Source organism: Pleurodeles waltl, chromosome 1_2 (assembly GCF_031143425.1).
Source record: "Pleurodeles waltl isolate 20211129_DDA chromosome 1_2, aPleWal1.hap1.20221129, whole genome shotgun sequence".
NCBI lineage: Eukaryota > Metazoa > Chordata > Amphibia > Caudata > Salamandridae > Pleurodeles > Pleurodeles waltl.
Genome location: NC_090437.1, coordinates 248,767,139 through 248,792,043, shown reverse-complemented (window position 1 = coordinate 248,792,043; position 24,905 = coordinate 248,767,139). Strand labels below are relative to the sequence as shown.

The 24,905-nt window shown below is 44.2% G+C and overlaps 1 protein-coding gene across 1 annotated transcript in view; it reads right to left on the bottom strand.

Annotated features, from left to right (window-relative positions):
• CCSER1 (coiled-coil serine rich protein 1) overlaps positions 1 to 24,905 on the bottom strand; it is a 2,320,004-nt gene that overhangs the window by 580,900 nt on the left and 1,714,199 nt on the right. The window contains exon 7 of the mRNA XM_069237981.1: positions 16,875 to 16,952. Within this exon, the coding sequence (XP_069094082.1) occupies positions 16,875 to 16,952 (78 nt within the window). The remainder of the gene's footprint in view (positions 1 to 16,874; positions 16,953 to 24,905) is intronic.

Genomic DNA, 24,905 nt, shown 5'->3' with positions numbered 1-24,905 from the left:
CATTCTGGCTAGGAAATATGGTCTTATTGTGGTGTGTCCCACAAGGGTATACTGAATCACCATTGATCTTTAATCAGATTCTAAAGAAAAATCTTGATTCTTTGGTCATGCCTTGTAATTCAGTCCTTATCCAGTATATTGACGACCTGATGGTACCGTTGAATACTCAAGAAGCTTGCTAACAGGATACCATTGCATTACTGAAGCTGAGAATGGACATTAAAGGCTTCATTATGACTGTGGCAGTCTTCAGTCTACCACGCTCACAGTGGCAGTGGGACTGCTGCACTCTTGATGGTCCCACTGCCACATTACTAACAAGCGGGCAGGAGGGACTGCCTAAAGACCGATGTCACTGCCGCCACTGCTAGAAATGCGGTTCCCGACTGTTAGTGGTCTGAGTTGTGGTCAGCTAGGGCAGTGTTGACATCAGTGCCGCCAAGCTGATCACAACTCAGCTTTCTGCCTTTCCATGGTGGTCACTCCACCATTTAACGGCTGGTGGAAAGCCAGTGCAGGGGCCCACAGTGGGGCCCCTGCACTGCCCATGTCCATAGCATATGTAGTGCAGGGGCCCCTCTACCCAGCACCCTTGGAAGGCGCACTGTCTGTTTTGCTTTGCAGACTGTGCATCTTCCAAGGGTGCTGATGTGATACGGTACTGGCCTCTGCTCCACTAAGTGAGCCAAGGTCAATACCGTACCACTGTTCCCACCGGACAGTCTGGCGAGAATGTCATAATACAATGTTCCTACTGGTCAGCCCGACTGGAACATTGTAATAAGTCTCGGGGGACGCTTCTGTCATGGCAGTGGCGTCTTCCCCACAGCATTATCATAATAAAGGCCTTAGTGTCCCCAGGAAAGTTACAATATTGTCATAAAGAAGTCCAAAACCTTGGACATAACATTGAAGAAGGAGTGAGAAAAGTGCCACTAGAGAGAATCTCTGTCATACTAAAAAGTAGTCTGCCAACTGCACAGAGAGAAGTCAGGATGTTTTTGAAAATGGTGAACTACTGTAGAAAGTGGACACACAACTTTTCTCTGGTAGCTAAGCATATACAGAGGCAGGCACACAAGGATATGTCTGATCAGTACCATGGGATAACGATTACCTTGTTGAGTTTCTATAACTGAGAGAATTTCTCTATTGTGCCCTGGCTCTAGGGATGCCTGATTATGATACATCTTTTGCACTTTTCAGCATGACAGAGAAGGTTGTGCTCTTTCATTACTGACTCAAATGCATGGGAATTCTAAGAGACCAGTGACATATTATTCAGCCATATTAGATCTTGTTTCTTCTGATTTTCCTGGCTGCCTAAAATCTGTAGCAGCAGTCAGTGCAAGAATTGAAAGGTGCAACAATATTGTTATGGGTCACCCATTAACTGTATACGTGGCCCATTCTGTTGAGTTTTTACTAACTAGAACCAGAACACAATATCTTATAAGCAGCTGACTTACTAATTACAAGCAGATAGTTTTAGTTGCAGACAATGTGATGATTAAACACTGTGGAATTCTGAATCCTCATTACAGATTCAGGAAAATATTGAAGATTGTGAATGGGACCATGATTGTCTAGATGTTACTGAACTATTCACCAAGCCGAGACCAGACATTCAAGATGAACCATTGCCTGAATCTGATTATGTTCTTTATGTTGATGGTTCAAGTTTGGGAGATGATGCAGGAAGTCTGAGAGCAGCATATGCTGTATGTACTTTTCTGGAGTATGTGAGAGTCCCTGACTTCAAGAATATGCTCAGCTCACGTTGCTGTACTGATTGCTCTTACTATAGCATGTTGCATCTCTGATCAATTGAGTTGACAATCTTTGCTGATAGTTAGTACATCTTTGGTGTTCTCCGTGACTTTGGACAACAATGATCTCAGAGGGGATTTATGACGTCCTCTGGATCTCTGATCTGGAACGGCAAGCAAGTAAGGAACCTCCTTGATGCATTACAATTGCCTGAACATGTCACTGTGGTTAAGTGACCTGCACATCGTTCTGGAGATGATCATGTGATTTTGGGCAATAGATACACAGACAAGGTTTCAAAATACCATGCTTAAAATGTTTGTATATTTAATGATGAATTTACCAATGAGGGAATGGATGAGACTAACTTTAACCTCTTGTTGACAACAGTTGATATCTGGGATGAAGTGAAAAGACTTCAAGAGGAAGTGTCTGAGGAAGAACAGCAGAGTTGGGTCACAGCAGGTTGTGGTAAAATAGATGATGACATTTGGGTTTCAATAGATGGATGACCAGTGTTGCCAAATAGTTTGTTACCTCCTATGGCTAGGTATCTCCATGGTCCAGCCTATGTTGGTAGAGACGCTATGGTGAGACTGTTTAGGCAGACTTGGTTCAATCTGAAATTCAGGTTGATGGCTGAAACGCTGTGTCACAGATACGTTGTGTGTCAGCAGAACAATGTTGAAAAGAGAACTGCAGTCACACTGAGTCACATATGAAGGTCAGGAGGGTCTTTTAGGAAAAGTGATTTCATTGAGATGTTTGTGTGCAATGGATTGAAGTATGTTTTGGACATTGTATGCATCTTTTCCAGATGGTTGAAGCATACTCAAACTAGGTGAAATGATAGCCTCAAATGTTTTTGAGGGAACTCATCCCCAGATTTGGTGTATCAACCTCTTTGGAATCAGATCAAGGAACTCATTTTAACAATGAGATTATAAAATAGTTGTGCACATCACTGCAGATAGAACACAATTGCTTTGCATCTAGACACCTGAGGCTTTTGAGCTCGTGGAGCAGGTGAATGGTACACTGAAATGGAGAAAGTGTGTGCTTCAACATTATTGAAATGGCCTGATGCTTTACCTCTTGTGTTGATGTGCCTCCGGAGTATACCTGATCGAAAGACTGGTCTGTCCCCTCATAAGATCATAATGGGGAGGGCGATGAGACTGCCAGGGATTCCTGCAAATTAACTTGTGAATATTACTGATGACATGGTCCTAGACTATTTCAAAGGACAAGATGATGTGGTGCATTCTGTGTCTCATCAGGTTGGAGCAGCCACAACTCCCCTGAATCAAAGCAGTGTCATGGCTACGGTATGCACCTAAGCCAGGCAGAACCCACCCACTTTAGTCAGGGTATGGGAGTTACAAGTTCAAGATAACCCCTGCTCACCCCTTAGGTAGCTTGACACGAGCAGTCAGTCCTAACCCTGAGGACATGTGTAAAGCGTTTGCACAACACACAACAACCGTGATGCAATAAATACACCACAAAGGAACACAACACCAAGTTATGTAAAAATAAACTGTATTGCACAAAACACAATTAGACCAAACAAAACATGTCAGTAATACCCTGCTACCTAATCAATTGTCAGAACATTATATGGTACTCTGCAGAATAAGCAGTAGTCATAATAGAATACATAGGTACTCAGTGTTCTGCATCATAAGCAGTAGTCAGGAAAACATTACTATAGAAATGCACTTGTCGTAAAAGTTTCATGAATGCCTATACCAGGAACATTAGCACACATATGGCAAGTCATGAAAATATATCTGCATAGCATGCCCATAAAAGGAACATCAGCAAAGATATTCCACATCATAATGAAAACACGTTAGCATAACAGTTCCCTCATGCCCATTAAAAAAAAGTATTAGCGAAGTATATGTAAATTCACAAAGTACCGGTTCTTATGATGAAGACTGCACCTCTAGTGCCATGAAGCACAACAATGGGGCCCCCGGCGCTCCTTGCGTAGAACGGGGGCCTTGTGGTGATGTTAAGGGGAGGGGGGTCACACACGCCTTCTGGTTTTTATATCGCTTTCCCCGGACCACAACTGGCCCTCCAGAAGGGGGGGGGGGGGGGGGGCAAAGCCACAAATACAATTGGGGGGCCACTGAGGGGACCTTGCGATACGGGGGGCCTCTGGTGAGGCTTCCGTCCCGTCTGTGGTCTCCAGAACAAGAATGAGGGGTCTGGTGGAGCGGGGAGCTTCCAATGAGGCTTCCTTCCATACCCGTCTCCCACAGAATAAACAAGGGGCCGGTAGGGTGGAGTGCCTCCAATGAGGCTTCCTTCCTCGTCCGTCTCTAATAATAAGAGAGAAGCCTGCCCGGGCCGCGGTGGTGAGCAGGCACCAAAGTGTGTGCCTGCCTGTGCCCCAGGGGCACCTCTCTCGGTGCACTTCACCCGGGGAACTCAGAGGAGCACACCAGCTCCAATCATCGCTCCTTCATGCCCCAGGGGCACCCGATGTAGTACGTCTCCAACGCGATTGGATTTTTGGAGAGCCTAGATCATGGCAGTGAAGTTTACACAGCAATGTGCTCTTCAAGCACTGGGGGCAGTTTTTGCAGAGCCCGGGGATTGGTGGTGAATTCGGGTTTCCAGAATGCGCTATCAAAGTGCTAGGTCCACCAAAAGAGAAGCTCTCGCAAAGCTCTTCAAGGAAATCATACAGAGCACTCTACAAGCGTTGGGGGCGTAGAGAGAAGCACTCTCGTAGGGGCTTTAACAGATGATGTCAGCAGCCACAGCACCCAGCCCCTGGGGGACACAGCAAACATGGATCACAGGGCATAAGGGCCCAGCAGCAGACCAGCACAAGGTGGATGCAAGCTGTTGGCAGTGCCTCCAGCAACATTCTGTGTCCAGGTACAAGTCTGTTTCAGTTCCAAAATGTCTCCAAATTGAGGGGAAAAATCCCCTGTATTTATACTCAGTTTTGAAAAGGTAACAAAGAAGGGGAGGGGAGGTTCCAACCAGTTACAACTGGTTCTGGGAGTGCCCCCTCCCTCCTCCAACACAGGCTTCATACATCAGTTGGAGGTAAATGACCCTTGTGTGTGAGGCGAGGGCACAGCCTTTACAGATGCATGTGTGCCCCGCCTCCCACTTCACTCAGCCCAGGAAGACTATTCAAAATGCAGATGCACCTCTGTGACTCTGCCCAGACGTGGATTGGAGTCAAGCTGCAAAACACCAGAGTCATAAGCACAGAGAAATGCTCACTTTCTAGAAGTGGCATTTCTGTAATGATAATACAAAATCCACCTACACCAGTATGCAGCATTTTCACTACCATTACAACCATACCAAACATACCTACACTACCCCTCATCATCAGACAATACCCCTAGACATAAGGAAGGGCATTTCCAATGCAATCCTATGAGAAGGAAGCACTCACTGTAGTGAGAAACCAAATAGGCTGTTTGTCACTACCAGGACAGGCCACGCTACTAGGCACATGTCCTGCCTTCTACATACATGGCACCCTGCCCATAGGGCTAGCTAGGGCCTACCTTAGGGGTGAGTTACTTGTAGTAAAAGGGAAGTTCTGGGCCTGGCAAGTAGAGTTAGATGCCAGGTCCCTGTGGCAGCAAACTGTGCACGCAGGTCCTGCGCTAACAGGCTTAAGACAAATTTGAAAGGCTACTTCAGTGGGTGGCACAAGAAGCGCTGCAGGCCCACTAGTAGCATTTCATTTATAGGCCCTGGGTATAGAGATAACACTGTACAAGGGACTTACAGGTAATTTAAATGTGCTAATCAGGAATAAGCCAATCATACCAAGTTTACAAGGCAGAGCACATGCACTTTAGCATTGATTAGCAGTGGTATGGTGCCCAGAGTCATAATGTAAGCCAAAAGGGTTAGAAAAATTAGTAGGAGAAGGCAAAGCATTTGGGGAATGACCCTGTAAAAAGGGCCAGGTCCAACATGACCTAAATCTTGTGATTGGGTCTTGATGAAGAAACACATCAGAAAAACGTGCCTGGAACCTTGTCGGCGTGGGCCATTCCAGATGATCATGGTTACCACAACTGCTGTGAAGTGTGGAGATCTCCCCAGCTGGAACCACGCTTCCTATAATTGCTGAGTTGAGGGTCCCCTTGATACAGCAACACTGTCCCAGAAAAGCCAATGGTACAGGAAAGACAGCCAAGGTGATGGAGACCAAACTGAGCCTGAAACCTGAAGCAGCCTGAAACAGCACTTGTTCATGCAGAAGGGGGTCTTGCACAAGTCACAACTGAGACCAAAACAGAGAAAAATGAACTCTGTCCTGTGGTGAATGAGTCAGGCTCAGAACAAGACCCTGAGAAACAGACTAGTACTGGGAGAAAGAGAGTTGAAGCTGAAGACCGTTGGCCGAGAAGATAAGAATTGGGAAATGTAAGTGTGTCTAAAGAATGAGTGCCAGCAGCGATTACTGAAGAAACAAAATGTTCAGACCTGAGTAAAAGTCAAGACAGAAGTGTGGTACGATGAAGGTCAAGGAGAACAAGAGTGCCTAGTCGTAAGTATTCTTCACCTGAGTGGACCTACTTTGCAAATGACACAGTCACAGATAAGGAGTTCTGGTAATCTTGAGATCAACATATTGGTTCGGATGAACTGTCATGAACTGAACATAGTGGTTGAACTGCATATCGAATTCTCATTGTCATTGATGAGCTTGGTTTGTGTAGAAGTTAAAGGCATTTACATTGACTGATTCCTTGGAACTGAGAAGAAAAGATTCTTTGACCCCAGATTTAAAGATAGGGTCCAGTGCTGTATCATTACTAATATGTACACTTTGAAAACACTTTTTTCACTTTAAGCTAAATTTACGCCCATATTTTGTGGCAGCCTTTATTATATTGTGTGTAATGCAAATGTAAAATAATGATTTACACATTCACAGTGCTTTCTTTGACTGGCTGGGACCTCCTACCACTAAAAAATACACAAGCTACTATTCCCTGCTGAACCAAACAGAATTGAGTTCTATGGGCTTCTGGTTGCACACACATACATCTGCAGTGACCACATTACCCAAACATAGGTTTCATAACATGAAATAGTGTATTTTCCACTGACATTTTTAAACTTGCATTTACTTTTCTTTTAGGGTGTTCTTTATTTTATGTGCAGTTAGCTGATTGTAAAAGGTCAGAAAATAGTCACAGAGTAATTTGTTCATTTTAGCTACATCTTACATTCTTACTCTAAACTCACTGACCACATCCCCATTGCACACAGTATCATAGTATCATTTTTTTCAATGCCCTTCAACCTCTGAAAAAGCCACTGATGTTAGGATAGGTTGTCCCACAGTCCCTCGCCTTCACTATGTAGTTTTTTTTAGACATTGTGTCAAGTGAACCTGTGATCTGTATTTGCTTGTCATCTGACAGAATTGTACAAAAATACTGCCCTCTGGTGCTAAAGGGGCCTGAGAAAAAGAAAATAATACAGTCAGCTGTTTAATTGTACTCTGTGTGACCAGGAAACCTGGGTTCAAATCCCAGATTACCTGCATGACTAAATTGTGTGATTTACATCAAATCAAGTTTCATAATGTGCCTCATTTACTTGATAGTGACATTTGAAGCACGTCCAAGTAATTCAGTTCAAGATGGGTCCTGTGTAAGAACCTCGGTTGAATATGCTTCAATAGCCTGTAATGTTCCTCCTTTCTTAATAATTATATTGGCCATGACATAAGGGACTACTGACAGCTCCTACGCCTTGTCCACTCATGGCTTTGTCAGGAGGGAGGGTTAATAAATGTTTTAAAGTTCATGTTAAAAAATTCCAATTCAAATAAATGTCAATGCAATGTTGTGATCTAATATACTAAACTGAAAGACTTCCATGTGTTACAGAAACAGTTTCCACGTTTTAAATACTTCATCATGTTCTTATAATTTGTTTGTTGTGTAATTTGTATCCCAAATATTTTGAATGTTCTGCATGCTGTTTGGCACTTAGGGATGAGCAAGACCACTGCTTCAGGCTTAGCTTGGCTGCAGAGCCATTTCAAGACATGGATAGAGTGGGCAATTGCCCAGGGCCCAACATTTCAAGGTCCAGACCCCTCCACGCCCTCCACAAGCACTATCAATGGATCATCGCACCGGGAGAGAGTTGTCAGTGTGGAAGGTGCTGCTTATTCAAACACTTGGCAGTGCCTGCTCTGTTTCTGGCCTCTCTGCTGAGATGACTCTCCAGGTATGCAATACTTTCCAGTACTCATGGAGGGCCTATCTGATTTTAGGAATTGTCCCACCTTGTTCTTTTCTTTCTTATTTATCCAGGTCTTAGCAATGACCCTCTGAATCAGTTGCTTCGGATTCCCCATCTGATCTTGACTTCATCCTTTAATTCTTTGGCTGGTGGTCAGGCTCTCAATTCTGAGAATAATATGCAGTCCCTGACACACACTCTAATGCAGAAGTCAGGCCTTCTTGGTGATGTGAGACTACAGACAAGTTGTGGGTACCTCACATTCTGACATTTGGTGTGAGACTGTCACCAACACCATCTTCTCTGACATGTTAAATGTTTCATAAATTGTTTGCCATGCATATTAAAATGTTTAGAATCAATCAAAGTGTTGCTTTTGCTCCAAGGAAGATTGGGTATTATTGGGTAGGAGTGATGCCTTTAGCCCAGTGCTCAAGGGCATCAATTTACTATTGAACAAGGAAATAATGTGCCATCTGAATGTAGCATATCTAGAGGCAATCTCATACACAGCACAATAAATAAGTAGTGCAATATATAAAATAGGAAATTAATGCATTGATTAATCAGTGGGGTATGGCTGCTCCTCTTTTTGTGCTGAATTCTTGTCCTGAATTTTGACCCTTTGTCTTGAATTTTTTGCAGTCCCATGCTGAATTTGCCTCCATGCCAAGTGGTCACCTTATTGGATATCCACACTTATTTTTCTGTCAGAATTTGTCCAAGAGCAAGTGCAAACACACAAGAGGGAATAGACGAAGAGAAAGATGAAAAAACTGTGACAACTGAAGAAAGCAGGACCCTCCAAGACTTAGATTAAAACGGCCAGAAGTGTGTAGTGGTGGGCTAAAGGAACCTGAGGTGGAGTCAAGAATACGTAGCCTTCCTTCGTAGACAGCATGCTGACATTCAATGGCATCAGCCAAGAACTTCTGATCAAAACTGTATGCCCCAGCACATATTGTTTTACAAATATAAACACTGCCACTCCTAGACAACATACTTTTCACAGCTGTAAACCTGATAACACTTTCATCAAATTATACTAACAATGATTAATGTTCTGCTACTGTAAGTGCAAAGTCAAATTCAGTCTGTCCTGTTTCTGTGATATAGTCCTTAGAAAGGGCATTACTTCTTGTGAGCACCTAATTTCTGCTTATGTACTTGAAAATGATTGTTAATGAGGGTAAAAGAGATTAGTGCATATTCAACAGTAGAAAGGTAAACATATGGGATAATACTATTAGTGAGTTACAAAATACAAAACGTTGCTGATTTATAGCCTCTGTGAATGAACCCATTCTAATCATACCAATGCTAAGGTACATACAAGTGCACAGTGTGAACGTGGCCAGATTTCATTGTCTCCACTTTTGGCTTTCAGTAGCTACTTTGATTTGCTTCAAGGTCATCCAGCATCAGCAGCATGATTTAGAGAGTCAAAAAGGACTACCATACCATACTCTCTCATTTTGACTCGTCTCGGGAGCCCTATGTGGATGGAAACAGCAGTTATCACCACTTTCACAATTATTAGATCCAAAGGAACATTGCAGATGTTATTTTCACAGTGAGATTTCACTGGAATCTCTGTGTAAAAATCTAGGGAGGAATAAGGAATCACAGGAAAAATCTGCCCCAGTCCTACTGAGTCCCTAGAAATTCTTCATTTCTAACGTGATCCTCAAAGTCCCACTTATAATCCCTGCTAACTCTGGCCTTCCAGAGTTACCATTACTCACTTCATCAGTAAATCTAAAGGGCCAAATTTACCATGGGGATTAGCGGGAACGTTGCAATGTGGGCCTTCGAGGTAGAGTTACTTGTTCACATCACCATCCAACCAGAGCTCTCTTAAAGCACTTCAGTAAGGCATGAATAAAAACATGCTTAATTTTCTCGTACATTTATTTTGACTTAAGCACATCTATTCTTGATGAGTAAATGACTTTTTCATTCAGAAGACATCAACATTTACCTGAACTTCCAAGCAAGGCATGCATACTGTCTTTAAAGTAGAGTGCAAATGATTGCCGCTGAGGAGGCGGACAGTACAGCCCTGGAAACCCGCCTTTGATCATTTCTCACTGAAAACCTGTTATTCACTGACTTGCATTACTTGGTACCACGCGCCAGAGAGGAAATGAAGTGACTCTTTGCAGCATCTGTCTTCATTTGGCATTTTTCTGTTCTGCTGAACAGCACTAACGCAAGCGACATTCCAGCTGGGAATCAAGTAATAGAGCAATGGTCTTCAAATGCTTTCGTGCACTTGCATAGAATCATGTAGGGCCGGACTGGGAACCAAAAGAGTCCCTGGCAAAAATGATCAAATCAGCCCCTCTCCCTTCGCCTCCTCATACAATCCTTCTTTTCATGCATCCCGTCCCTCTCTCCCTCCTTTTCAACTCTCTCTCACTCCTCCCACTTGTATCCTTTCTATCTGCCTTTCTCCTCCCTCCCGCTCTTTCGAAGCCATCACATGCTTGCTGCAATGAACCTCGGGGAGATGGTGAAATTGACAGAGGCACCAGTTGCAGTCATGGGTTTTCCCAACCGGCCTCCAGCCCACTGGGGAATGCCTGGAATAAAATGCCTGTCCGGCCTGGAGTCAAGTAATTGATGCTATGCAACACTGTGTAATATTTTCTTACACTTATTACTACAAATGGTAAACACTGTGTGCAACTTAGTGTATTGTGGGTCTGGTGATCACAATTTAAAATACCAACGTGTTCTCTCGACTTTCATTCTCACCATCTTGATAAAACGAGTACCATTGAGTTGGGTGATAATAAACATCTATTACCTGTCAACAGTGCCAAGATTGTGTGCACTACAAATGAAATGATTTGCTATAGCAGTGGGCTTGGGGGACTTCAGTACAAGAAACAAGGGCCAAAGGCGATATGCACTTTTTAGTGTATCACAATAAAAATATACAGTGTAGGGAAAAGTATGAAAAGGATAAAGAACGTGAAGCATGTTTGGGGCAACTGAGTATACAGAGTCAAAGAAATTCTGAAAACAAAATACATGGACACCTTTAATCTTCTCTCAATACCACTTTTATCATTGCAGATACTGTAATGATGTTCAGCTTTAGATTGTAAAAACATATTTCGCCAAGTAATTTTGTGAAACTGGTATTCAGTTTCTGAGATACTTCTCATAACAGAATCTTCCACCCCCGCCCCCATGGGCACCCTCGGGAACCTTCAAGGGTGGGTGCAATGTAAGATTATGAAGGACACTGTCAAACACTTTAGGACATATAAAGGCAAAGCACAGAAGATATCTATTTTCACGAGGTGATATATAGCCCCATATGGGCAAGTCAATGCACCATGGTCTAATTCTCCTTGCAACGGTTGTACAGATACAACACTCAAAGGCCCATATTTATACTTTTTGACGCTAAACTGCGCTAACGCAGTTTAGCGTCAAAAAGTTTTGCGCCGGCTAACGCCATTCTGAAGCGCCATGCGGGCGCCGTATTTATTGAATGGCGTTAGCCGGCGCAAGCAGACCGGCGCTGCCTGGTGTGCGCGAGAAAAAACACGGCCCATATTTATACTTTTTGACGCTAAACTGCGCTAACGCAGTTTAGCGTCAAAAAGTTTTGCGCCGGCTAACGCCATTCTGAAGCGCCATGCGGGCGCCGTATTTATTGAATGGCGTTAGCCGGCGCAAGCAGACCGGCGCTGCCTGGTGTGCGCGAGAAAAACCACGTACACCAGGCAGCGCCGGCGTAGGGGGAAAATGGCGCATGGGCGTCTTAAAATGGGGCAAGTCAGGTTACGTCGAAAAAATCGTCGTAACCCGACTTGCGCCATTTATTTTCGACGCCCATCCCCCATCAACATGACTCCTATCATTGTAAAGATAGGAGTCATGCCCCCTTGCCCAATGGCCATGCCCAGGGGACTTCTGTCCCCTGGGCATGGTCATTGGGCATAGTGGCATGTAGGGGGGCACAAATCAGGCCCCCCTATGCCAAAAAAAAATATTAAAAAAAAATAAAAAAATACTTACCTGAATGTCCCTGGGGTGGGTCCCTCCAGCCTTGGGTGTCCTCCTGGGGTGGGCAAGGGTGGCAGGGGGGGTCCCTGGGGGCAGGGGAGGGCACTGTGGGCTCATTTTGAGCCCACTTGTCCCTTAACGCCATGCCTGACCCAGGCGTTAAAAAGCGGCGCAAATGCGCCGTTTTTAGCCACGCCCACTCCCGGGCGTCTCTTTTGCCCGGGAGTATAAATACCACGTAAAGGCCTGGGAGTCATTTTTTAGACGGGAACGCCTCCCTTGCATATCATTAACGCAAGGAAGGGGTTCACGCTAAAAAATGACGCACATTCCGGGAACTTTGGCGCTAGACGCCTCTAACGCCATAGTATAAATATGGCGTTAGTTGGCGTTAGTTTAGCGTCGAATTTGCGTCGAAAAAAACGACGCAAATTCGGCACAACCAGAGTATAAATACGGCCCCACGTACACCAGGCAGCGCCGGCGTAGGGGGAAAATGGCGCATGGGCGTCTTAAAATGGGGCAAGTCAGGTTACGTCGAAAAAATCGTCGTAACCCGACTTGCGCCATTTATTTTCGACGCCCATCCCCCATCAACATGACTCCTATCATTGTAAAGATAGGAGTCATGCCCCCTTGCCCAATGGCCATGCCCAGGGGACTTCTGTCCCCTGGGCATGGTCATTGGGCATAGTGGCATGTAGGGGGGCACAAATCAGGCCCCCCTATGCCACATAAAAATATTAAAAAAAAATAAAAAAATACTTACCTGAATGTCCCTGGGGTGGGTCCCTCCAGCCTTGGGTGTCCTCCTGGGGTGGGCAAGGGTGGCAGGGGGGGTCCCTGGGGGCAGGGGAGGGCACTGTGGGCTCATTTTGAGCCCACTTGTCCCTTAACGCCATGCCTGACCCAGGCGTTAAAAAGCGGCGCAAATGCGCCGTTTTTAGCCACGCCCACTCCCGGGCGTCTCTTTTGCCCGGGAGTATAAATACCACGTAAAGGCCTGGGAGTCATTTTTTAGACGGGAACGCCTCCCTTGCATATCATTAACGCAAGGAAGGGGTTCACGCTAAAAAATGACGCACATTCCGGGAACTTTGGCGCTAGACGCCTCTAACGCCATAGTATAAATATGGCGTTAGTTGGCGTTAGTTTAGCGTCGAATTTGCGTCGAAAAAAACGACGCAAATTCGGCGCAACCAGAGTATAAATACGGCCCAAAGTCAGTAATTGTCAATATGGAAAACATACCAACATTGACTTTTGTCTAGTCACAAATGGCCATTAAAGAAGAAAATGTGACAGAAAAAGTACACAATTTAAATGTGCATGAAGTATTGCATTGAAAAGCTCATGGGTGCGAATTAGCACTGTCTTGTTTATCTATGAAAATGAGCTCCATAATTAATGGGACCGCTACTGGGAGATTTGTGCAGCTTTACCACCGTCTCTCTGTCTCACCTGTGTTGTTTTTCAACTATTCTCTTAGAGCATGTAATTTTGTACCTGGTCCTTCAGTAGCAAACATCACTTGAAAGTTGCACTGCCTGGTTAGTTTCCTGGGGCTTTGCTGTCAACAGTGAAACAGGCGGTGCTTAATTTGTAAAAAAATATAAGTGCCAGGCCCCTCGCAGAGAGGGCACTGCGGCTTGCCTCATTGCCAGTCCTGTCAATGAAAGTACCACATAACGACTAACTGTAGTGTCTTGCAGCATTTAGAATGGAAACTTTCTGACTCCCACCGGGCTCTGTATCAATGCCATGTAACCACTAGAATTGAATGGAATGAGTGCTTAGTTTAGAATGTTTGGGTTCACAGGTACAAGACGTGATTGACAGCTCCATGTGTGGTGTAGTCATTAGCTGGTACCCAGGCTGGGGAAGATGATGCACTAACCATCACAATCCTACCAGTCTGACAATTCAGACTATTCCAGGCCCCCAAAACTGTAAGAATGACTTGGGGGTAGGTATTAGTCATTTTTAATGTATATTGAAATAATAAACGAATGTTGTTGTGCTCATCTGTAAATTAACTGCCAACTAAGCACCTGTGCAAAGCATAGGAAACCACCAGCTCAATTTAAACACTGACAAGAGGTGCAGAGCCTAGGGGCATCAGTGCTGTGATGGGACCACTGAACAACAGTTAAGACTGTATTTTACTACTAAACCACGTATTAGTGTTCCATTTTCTTTGCTTGCATCTGGGCCCAAATCACTTTTGCTATGTCACTGCTGTACACATGACCTGTAGCTGACCTAATAAGTAGCATGGCATCCCACAGACTGTCTGTACCTTGGCAACACCCTTATTTTGATGGTGACGGTGGAGGCAACATACAATTATCAGCCCACAATAGGTCACTCATTCAAATGAGCTCAAAAACACTGAGTTGAAATAAAAAATGTTTTAGAGGATCAAAAACTGGGGACGTTCGCACATACCGAACTATTAATTCTCAAGTATTTCTAACAAAGTTCTCTGCAGACCGGATTGTTAATGTGAGGAACGACAGAACAACATCTGTCGTTTATGTTTCAAGGTTTAGTAAATTTCCTCCGTTGCATCCGTGTGAGGATTTGCCTGGCATATTTTATAGCTGCATGAACTGGTTGGATTAAGGGAAAAAGGCAAGCAAAGAAGCGTGAAACGCATGATATTATTTCCCTAAAACGATGTTCAGGAGATAAATGATAATGGCCCACAGCTGTGACACTCCTGCTGTTTAACTAGAGCAGTAGGTTCTCGTGCTACCCTTCATCGACGTTAAAGGTTTAATGAAGCACATTGAACATCAAGGAGCAGGCTGAGAGGCCGGCAAAATGAATATTAAGGGTTTTGTTTAGAGCGGGAAGTGGATTGTGCACCATATCAGTGGTTAATTTGTGCCGGTGGGTGCAGCTGGTAGGCATTAGAACTCATTTTTCATCACCTGACTTTGATTCAGAGCAAGAGAGAGAGAAAAGAGATGAAGACGAAGGAGGAGAAAGACACAGAAAGATAGGGAAAGCTGGCAAAAGTAGAAAGCATGGATGGAAAAAACGTATAAGGGAGAGATAGACACAGGAAGTGTGGACGGATCAAAGAAAGAGCTGTGCAGTGTAATCAAGACTTTGCAGATTTGGTATTCAACACCCCCAGCCTGGCAGCACCAGCTGTGGGCTCCTATAAAAAGCTTTGGGCCTCTGCACCTTGTTTCTTTTTTAGAGAATTTAAACATAGCTCAAGATAAGTTTGGGAAGAAAAATTCGTAACAGGGTCAAAGGGAGCACTGGCTCCAATATTCATGCAGAAGTGAGTGACTGCGCTAATGAATGAGTTAGACGTAAAATGTGCTAGTACATACTCAAGTGCATCTACAAATGTGGGTTTAGTGTGCACCCAACCACCCTATGACAGTATTTCACACTCACATAACTTGATCCCACAGATTCGCAATGACGGGTATATGTTTTGTGGGAGAGTCCCTCACAAAACGAATTTCCTCACCCTTGCCACATCACTCAGAAATCCTCCTAATATAATATAAAAAATACAGACTGCATAGCCCTTTTGTTCACATCAGCCAGTAAAATCCTCAATGACATCAAAAGAAATCCATCTGTCATCCTGTGTGCCACTGTTTCCCTTGAGTCTCCGGTAGTGTTGGACTGGCTTATCAGGTGCTCTGGCACTGCGAAACGGGTTAACTTGAAAAGCCAGTGTGTGGTTTTTTTTTGGTCTCGTAGGCCACGGCAGGACCAAAACACCGGCCACACGCTCGACCTTTGAAGCTGGCTCATCTTACAGTGCCAGAGTGCCTGACAGGCCAGTCCAACACTAGTGATCCAGTGACACACGAAAGGTAGAAGATCCCACCAGTTCTTCCACTGATTGTCACTTATAAATAGAGTTCTGGGTGAAACAGAGGAAAGCAGGCGGTGGCAGTGGAAATGACTACTAACCCAAAGTGAGAGACAAGCATTGCTTTTTACTGCCATGACATAATAACAGTGACGAACTAGTATTCAAATCTGAGACACATGCTAGTGCCTCCCAACATAAACCATACACACATTGGAGTAAGGCAGCCCCCTGCAGCTCTGAGTTGCATTGGTGAGCCCCCCTCTCCACGCTGGGAGCCCCGATTCAGCCTGAAGCCCATGAAAACGTGTGAGATATTGGAGTCTCAGGGGACCCTCACCACATTCTGCTTTGGGAGGGGGAAATTAGGGGAGGGGAGGCATAATTTTGTGCTACCCACTACATACACTCCAAGCCTGACCTTGACCTTCTTCAAAATGAATATGAACCTGATATTTACATTCCCTGTAAACTTCACTCTCGGTTACCAGGACAATAATTATATGTAACCTGACAACCACCTACATAGGCAATGAGGAAAACATAGGAAACAGGACATTAGGAGCCTTTGGTTTCCAAGGAGTCCGCCTTTAAGAGCGATGAAAACAATACTGAAAAGGACAGCAAGAGGGATTCTAATATTTGTTTGACAAAATATAACATAATAAATCACTATTTGTCTCCAGTGTTTTTCTTAAATTGGAAACATTTCATTTTCTAGGTAGCAGGGATTCCACTATCACGAGGCCATATTGATAGTTTCAACTGTGTTTAAAATGTTTAAATCCCTGTATAAACTAAACTAAACTAAACAATTTAACTAAACTAAATTAATGGAATCCAAAAATAGTGAGAAAGGGGTAACCTATATCAATTTCGTATGTTTAATACATTTAAAAACATCCCTGCTTTTCCCACGCGTCTCGCTGCGGTTTAGAAGTGAAGAGGTAAAGTGGTGTTTAGTTCTTACCTTAAAAGGATATGGCGTTTCTGCGATGGGACTTATTGGGAGGGAAGCGTTGCTACTGCCTGGACTCATGTCTGTGCTCTGTAAAACAAAAGCATTATCTTTGCTTTAACAACTTGTTATCAGCACTCAATGCCCTACCAAACTGACAGTGAGAGACATGAATAATAATTGGATTATTTAATGACAAGTCAGACTTGGCGGCCGTCAAATAATGTGTGAGCTTTTCTACACTTAGCACAACCCTTTTTTAATAAACTGGTACACCTGGCTCTTTTGTAATCTTTCTCTTCATAGCATATTGTCCCTTAGTGCCCCTCCACTTACTACATAGCCCAGCTGTTAACTAAAATAAAATCTACATTACCATGAGCACGAACACCCACATCTTTGACAGACGAGGTTTGTCTATGTAAGGCAAAGTTGCATTCGAGGAGGAATGACGTTACACGATGTCTCCGGAGGATGTTGCTACAATGGAGTCATTCAGATAAAATTTGGGGTCCATGGCGACAATGTTCAAAAGCAAAATTACTGCATGGTCGTTGATTATGGAGGTGCTACACTTGATGAATACCTGAGGAGAAGAGTGAACTATCCGAGGTAATGTGATTTAGGCAATCATTACATGAATGGTAGTACAGGCAATGGTGCCTAGTTCGGCGTCTTAGAGGGTGGCATTATTCTCAGCTTTTCTTGTAGATTTTAAACAGAAAGTGGAAGGTCCTCCAAAGCATTGGATACAAGCGCAAAACTACTGCAGCACCTTCACAAATGTCCGGGGATGTCAGTGAACATTCAAAGGAAACCTGGGTTTTCAAGAAAGAATCCAAAACACGCCAGACATTTGACCCCAAAATTGTTTAATATGCTATAATTGTAGCTCACTACCAACATACTCAAAAGTTATGTTGAACTTTTAAAGAAGCTAAAGCTCAACATACTTCAGCACTCCACAGACATTCAGATCATTCGTTTAGTGAGACAATTCACCCAATAATTTGCCATTAATAATTGTAATTGATAGCAGGGAATATAGAGGGCTCAATGTCAAAATACCGTAAGACCAAAATATTGAGACCTAAATATCGAGAACCAACATATTCGTCAAAGGGCCATTTCCAACACATATGTTCCAGTCATGACCAAGCTTAATTTTTCACATGCGTGGCTTAATATACCCATGATTACTGGTTGCATCCATAGGCGAACACTTTAAAGTCAATCTATATCAGCAGTTGTGCTGATTTCCTTGTAAACCAATCTTCAGGTGGAATCTTATAAGACACTCTGTCACATGCCCAGTAATGTGTTCACTTATATTTAAACAAATTGTTATTCATTTAAACTTGATATTTATCTTCTTAAATACATTTCATATTATAAACATTACAATACATCTTTTTTTCATTATTTCCATTACCTTAGTGACTTTTATGCATTAATGCTGACGATTTACAAAAATCAGTGTTACAAATTCATATTTATACTCACTCGGATGTGAAAGACTGCCTTGAAATTTACAAACGACGGTTTTTCTCATTGCTATCAACCATCTAACTTCCTCAATGATAAAGCACAAAACACCATTCTTGACTTGTGTTTCCTATTTCCGTCTCTACAGAGATTTCACTTTTAATTCATGCAAAAACAAAATCTTCACAAATATCTTTGCTTCATTTCCTGTGAGAAAACACTTTGCCTGCATCGCCTCTTTCACACATCACTATTTTAAGCATTAAACCAACAGTTAATTCCAATACATTCTGTCATTTGCATTAAACAGAACAGTTTGCAGCTATGAAAACGATTTAAAAAAAAAAAAAAGTGAAATCTTGCTGGATAGTCACACCTTCCACCCGTCTTTTTTAAACAAACCAAGGGTCTTCTTGTATTCTCACCTCGTTATTTAAGTTTCAATACAACATAGCAAATGCGAATTCACATGTTTTCAGTTATATTGTGTCCATAGTCAGAAGCATGTTTTCCTACATTTGCTCTTGTATCTTTGTCTATTATTACAGTAACCCCTTCGCTGCCAGGACTTTCCCCCTCAGGTGGCAGGCCTTTTTTTGGCTATTTGGGGCAGGGCGCGCTTAGGCCCTCATAACTTTTTGTCCACATAAGCTACCCACGCCAAATTTGTGCCCCTTTTTTCCACCATCCTAGGGTTTCTAGAGGTTCTCAGAATTTGTGGGTTCCCCTAAGGGAGACCAAGAAATTAGCCAAAATACAGTGAAAATTTCTTTTTTGTTTAAAAAATGGACAAAAGGGCTGCAGAAGAAGGCTTGTGTTTTTTTTTCCTGAAATTGGCATCAACAAAGGGATTGCAGTGCTACAGTCACCAGCTTCCCAGCTTTCAGGAACAGGCGACTTGAATCAGAAAACCCAATTTTTCAACATCATTTTGGCATTTTACTGGGACATACCCCATTTTTATAATTTTTTTGTGCTTTCAGCCTCCTTCCAGTCAGTGACAGAAATGGGTGTGAAACCAATGCTGGATCCCAGATATCTAAACATTTCTGAAAAGTAGACAAAATTCTGAAGTCAGCAATGGGTAATTTGTGTAGACCCTACCAGGGTTTCGTACAGAAAATGACAACTGAAATAGAAACATATTGAAATTGAGGTGAATAAAACTGCCATTTTTCTCTACATTTTACTCTGTAACTTTTTCCTGCAATGTCAGATTTTTGAAAGCAATATACCGTTACGTCTGCTGGACTCTTCTGGTTGTGGGGATATATAGGGCTTGTAGGTTTATCAAGAACCCTAGGTTCCCAGAGCAAATGAATGAGCTGCATCATGCAGTGGGTTTGCATTCTATACTGGGTATTCAGCAATTCATTTGCTGAAATATAAAGAGTGGAAAATAAGTATCAAGAAAACCTTTGTATTTCCAAAATGGGCTCAAGATAAGGTGTTGAGGAGCAGTGGTTATTTGTCCATCTCTGAATTCTGGGGTGCCCATACTAGCATGTGAATTACAGGGCATTTCTCAAATAGACGTCTTTTTTACACACTGACTTATATTTGGAAGGAAAACATGTAGAGAAAGACAAGTGGCAATAACTCTTGTTTTGCTATTCTATGACCCCCAAGTCTCCCGATAATAATGGTACCTCACTTGTGTGGGTAGGCCTAGCGCACGCAACAGGAAGTGCCCCAAAACACAACATGGACACATCAAATTTTCCCAAAGAAAACAGAGGTGTTTTTTGCAAAGTGCCTACCTGTGGATTTTGGCGTCTAGCTCAGCCGCCACCTAGGGAAACCTACCAAACCTGTGCATTTTTGAAAACTAGAGACCTAGGGGAATCCAAATAGGGTGACTTGTGGGGCTCTCACCAGCTTCTGTTACCCAGAATCCTTTGCAAACCTCAAAATGTGGCTAAAAAAACACTTTTTCCTCAGATTTCGGTGACAGAAAGTTCTGGCATCTGAGAGGAGCCACAAATTTCCTTCCACCCAGCATTCCCACAAGTCCCCGATAAAAATGGTACCTCAGTTGTGTGGGTAGGCCTAGTGCCCGTGACGGGAAATGCCCCAAAACACTATCTGGACACATCAAAATTATCAAATAGAAAACTACCTGTTTTTGCAGGGGTCACCTGCGTTTTTGGTCCTGGCTCAGCAGCCATCTAGGGAAACTTACCAAACCCAGATATTTCTGAAAACTAGACACCTGAGGAATTCAAGGGAGGTGTGACTTGTGTGGATCCCCCTATGTTTTCTTAACCAGAATCCTTAGCAAACCTAAAATTTAGCTAAAAAATCAAACATTTTCCCACATTTCTGTGTGGGATCACCAGACCGGGACAAATTTCCTACCACCTAACGTTCCCCTTAGTCTCCCGGTAAAAATGATAACTCACTTGTGTAGGTGGGTCAAGTGTTGGTGACAGGGAAGAGCCAAAAATACGTCGAAATTGAGGGGGAACCAAAGTGGGTCCAAAAGGGGAGTTTGAAACAAAACATTTTTAGGCTGACAAGTGCAGCAGAAATTTTATCAGTATGGATAAGACAATGCTGGGTGGTAGGAATTTTGTGTATTCCTGCAGATTCCGGAAGGGTCCGTCACAAAAATGAGGGGAAAAATGTGTGCTTTCCAGCAAAGTTGCAGGTTTGCAGGGCATTGTGGTTAAGGAAATGGTGCGGGGTGCATGTGAAGCACACCACCCTGGAATCAACTAGACGTTTAGTTTTCAGATGTGTCTAGGTCTTGTGGATTTTTCTACATGGCAGCATCCCAAAGTAAAAAGAAGTGCAACCCTCACCATTCCAAGTGGAACGATTTTGAGAGTTACCAAGCTCTCATGGCCCAAATGTAAAACAAAAACAAAAAAAATCCAATGTCCTCTTGCTTGCCATGGGATAAGATGTTTTAGTGTGCAGGGGAGAGCTGAATTACGGTTAGCCTCTTCATTTCGGGTGAGGGCATAACCAGGCCCATACCGGTTGGTAGTAACCACCCCACTATTTTTTTTTATTTTTTATTTTATGGCATCTAGTAGACTTTCTGCCCGTCAAGGTGTGGATCGGGGTAATTGACCCATCTGCCCAATGGTGGGCAGAACAACTTTGGCCCCATTTATTTGAGGTGGGGGTCTGGCCATAACCCCACCCTCTCATTTTGAAAAAAAAAATCTTCCCCAGTCTCTGGTGCGCTTTCAGCCCCCCTTGGGGGCAGATGGGCCTTCCAAAAATAGGCAAATCTGCCCCCAATGGGGGCAGATATGGCCAACAGTAATGTGTCCCCATGGGGAGCGACCCTTGCCGAAGGGGCTGCCCTCCAAACAAAATACACACATACACAAACACCAATCCCTGGTGTCTAGTGGTTTCTGCCCCCCTTTGGGGCTGATCGGACTAACAAAAATAGGCCGATCTGCCTCCAAGGGGGGCAGAAATGGCCTAAATACAATTTGCCCCCCAGGGGAGCGACCCTTGCCTAAGGGGTTGCTCCCCATACATAAAAACATAAAGTAAATACAAATATAAATATATCCCTGGTGACTAGAGGTCTTTGCCCCCCCCCGGAGGCAGATCGGCCTAATTATATTAGGCCGATCTGCCTCTGGGGGGGGCAGAAATGGCCTACAAATATTATGGCTCCCTAGGGAGTGACCCTTGCCCAAGGGGCCGCTCCCTTTTTTAGAAAACACAAAGAAAAAAATTCCTGGTGTCTAGTGGGCATTTCATCAGCCTAATTATACTAGGCCATTCTGCCCCCAGAGGGAACAGAAATAGCCTAAGCACAATTTGGCCCCCCAGGGAGCGACCCTGCCTAAGGGGTCGCTCCCTGCACATAAAAAAAAAAAAAAATGGGGGCAGATATGGCCAACAGTAATGTGTCCCCATGGGGAGCGACCCTTGCCGAAGGGGCTGCCCCCCAAACAAAATACACACAAACACCAATCCCTGGTTTCTAGTGGTTTCTGCCCCCTTTTGGGGCTGATCGGACTAACAAAAATAGGCCGATCTGCCTCCAAGGGGGGCAGAAATGACCTAAATACAATTTGCCCCCCAGTGGAGCGACCCTTGCCTAAGGGGTTGCTCCCCATACATAAAAACATAAAGGGGGTGATTCTAATCTTGGTGGGCGACGGGAGCCGCCCGCCAAGCGGGAACCGCCAGAATACCGCACCGCGGTCAAAAGACCGCCACGGTAATTCTGAGTTTCCCGCTGGGCGGGCGACCGCCAGAAGGCAGCCCGCCCGCCCAGCGGGAAACCCCCTTCCACGAGGATGCCGGCTCCGAATGGAGCCGGCGGAGTGGAAAGGGTGCGACGGGTGCAGTTGCACCCATCGCGATTTTCAGTGTCTGCTATGCAGACACTGAAAATCTGTGTGGGGCCCTGTTAGTGGGCCCCTGCAGTGCCCATGCCATTGGCATGGGCACTGCAGGGGCCCCCAGGGGCCCCACAACACCTGTTCCCGCCAGCCAGGTTCTGGCGGTCAAAACCGCCAGAACCAGGCTGGCGGGAAGGGGGTCGGAATCCACATGGCGGCGCTGCAGGCGGCGATGGAGGATTCTTCTGGCCAGGGGAAAACCGGCGGGAAACCGCCGGTTTCCCTTTTCTGACGGCGGCTTTACCGCCGCGGTCAGAATTGGCCTGGATGCACCACCAGCCTGTTGGCGGTGCATCCGCGGTCCCCGGGTCGGAATCAGGCCCAAAGTAAATACAAATATAAATATATCCCTGGTGACTAGAGGTCTTTGCCCCTCCGGAGGCAGATCTGCCTAATTATTTTAGGCCGATCTGCCCCCAGGGGGGGCAGAAATGACCTAAAATTATTTGCCCCCCTAGGGAGTGACCCTTGCCCAAGGGGCCGCTCCCCTCACGTAAATACAAAAAAAATCTAAATTCCCTGGTGTCTAGTGGGCATTTCGGCCCCCCGGGGGCAGATAGGCCGATCTGCCCCCAGGGGGCAGAAATGGCCTAAGCACAAGTTGGCCCACAAGGGAGCGACCCTTGCCTAAGGGGTCACTCCCTGCACATAAAAGAAAAAGAAAAAAAGTAAAATTCCCTGGTGTCTAGTGGGTATTTCTGCCCACAAATTATTTGCCCCCCCTAGGGAGCGACCCTTGCCCAAGGGGCCACTCCCCTCACGTAAATTAAAAAAAAACTAAATTCCCTGGTGTCTAGTGGACATTTCTGCCCACCCTGCAGCAGATCGGCCTAATTAGATTAGTCCAATCTGCCTCCGGGGGTGGGGGGGGGAAGAAATGGCCTAAGCACAATTTAGCCCCCCAGGGAGCGACCCTTGCCTAAGGGGTCACTCCCTGCACATAAATCTGGTACTATGTTTATAGTAGTGTTTTCAAGACAAAAATGGAAAGGCAGTTCTACAGCAACTCAGTCATCAGAAGTACTTGTAAATGACAAGTCAGCAGTTCATCCTCTCCCTTGTTAGGCTATTGGACCAAGAAAACTGCACCCTCAACCCATGTTGCAATTTCCTGGACATTGTTTTATTTTTAATATGACTTTATGTCTACCAGAATGGCTTTAGAAAGTCTGAATATAGCTCATAAATGGGATTTAAATTAATAATATGTTATGGTTGATTGTTATGCACCTTGAGGTGGTGGTGGACAATGGTATATTTTGTTAACTGAAACATAATTAATTCTAAACTTCACAGAAAAGTAACAATTTTCTACATTATTTATTTTCATAGGATATCAAGACTAACCCTTATATAAATAACTAATTTAACATAACCAGCTTTCAGCAAATAATCTTCATTTAATGGCCATTCGGGGGGAAGCCCAGACCACAAATGTAGTAAGCGATATTTAGGAAACATTCCAAACAGATCAGCACCAAGAGTCACAAAGCTTTTGAGTCAGGTTTGAGTTACTTTTGTAATGCAAACCCGATACAAAACCTTTATTGGGATTTACAGATCAATGCAAATTGGTATTTGCGTTGGTTTGTAAGGCAAAGTAACGCAAACTGCATGAAGTGCTGCTTTGTGTTATTTAGGGGCAGATTTATGAACTATGTGCAGTGCCACTTTGCGGCGCCCCTTAGTACCTCCCTACTGCCACCATTTGTGCACCATATCTAAAATACGGTGTACCATAGTGCAGGGTAGGGGGCAATAGTGTCATTTCTCGTGAAGCTATTGATGTACTCTCTAGGAGTAGCGCCAAAATATTGGCGCTACTCCTGCAGAGTACATAGGGCCCAATTCTAAAGAATGGAAGACCCCTTTTAACACAGGCGTTAAAAGTGCAGTAAAAAAATGACACAATTTTTCCGGCTCTCCTAATGGGGGAACGCCCCCTTTGCATTCATTATGCCTGGTGCAGACATAATGTAGCACAAAGGGTTACAGAGTGGCGCAATGCATGCATTGCGGCACCCTGTCAATACGGCGCAGTGATTTCGGCCTTGTTGGGCCACATTAATGTAAAAAATAATTATGTTAATGTGGTGCATGGTGGTGCTAGGGCATTATAAATATGTCCCTTAGTGTCAAGGGAACGTTACATGGGTGGTACACGGATGTTCCTGTGCTA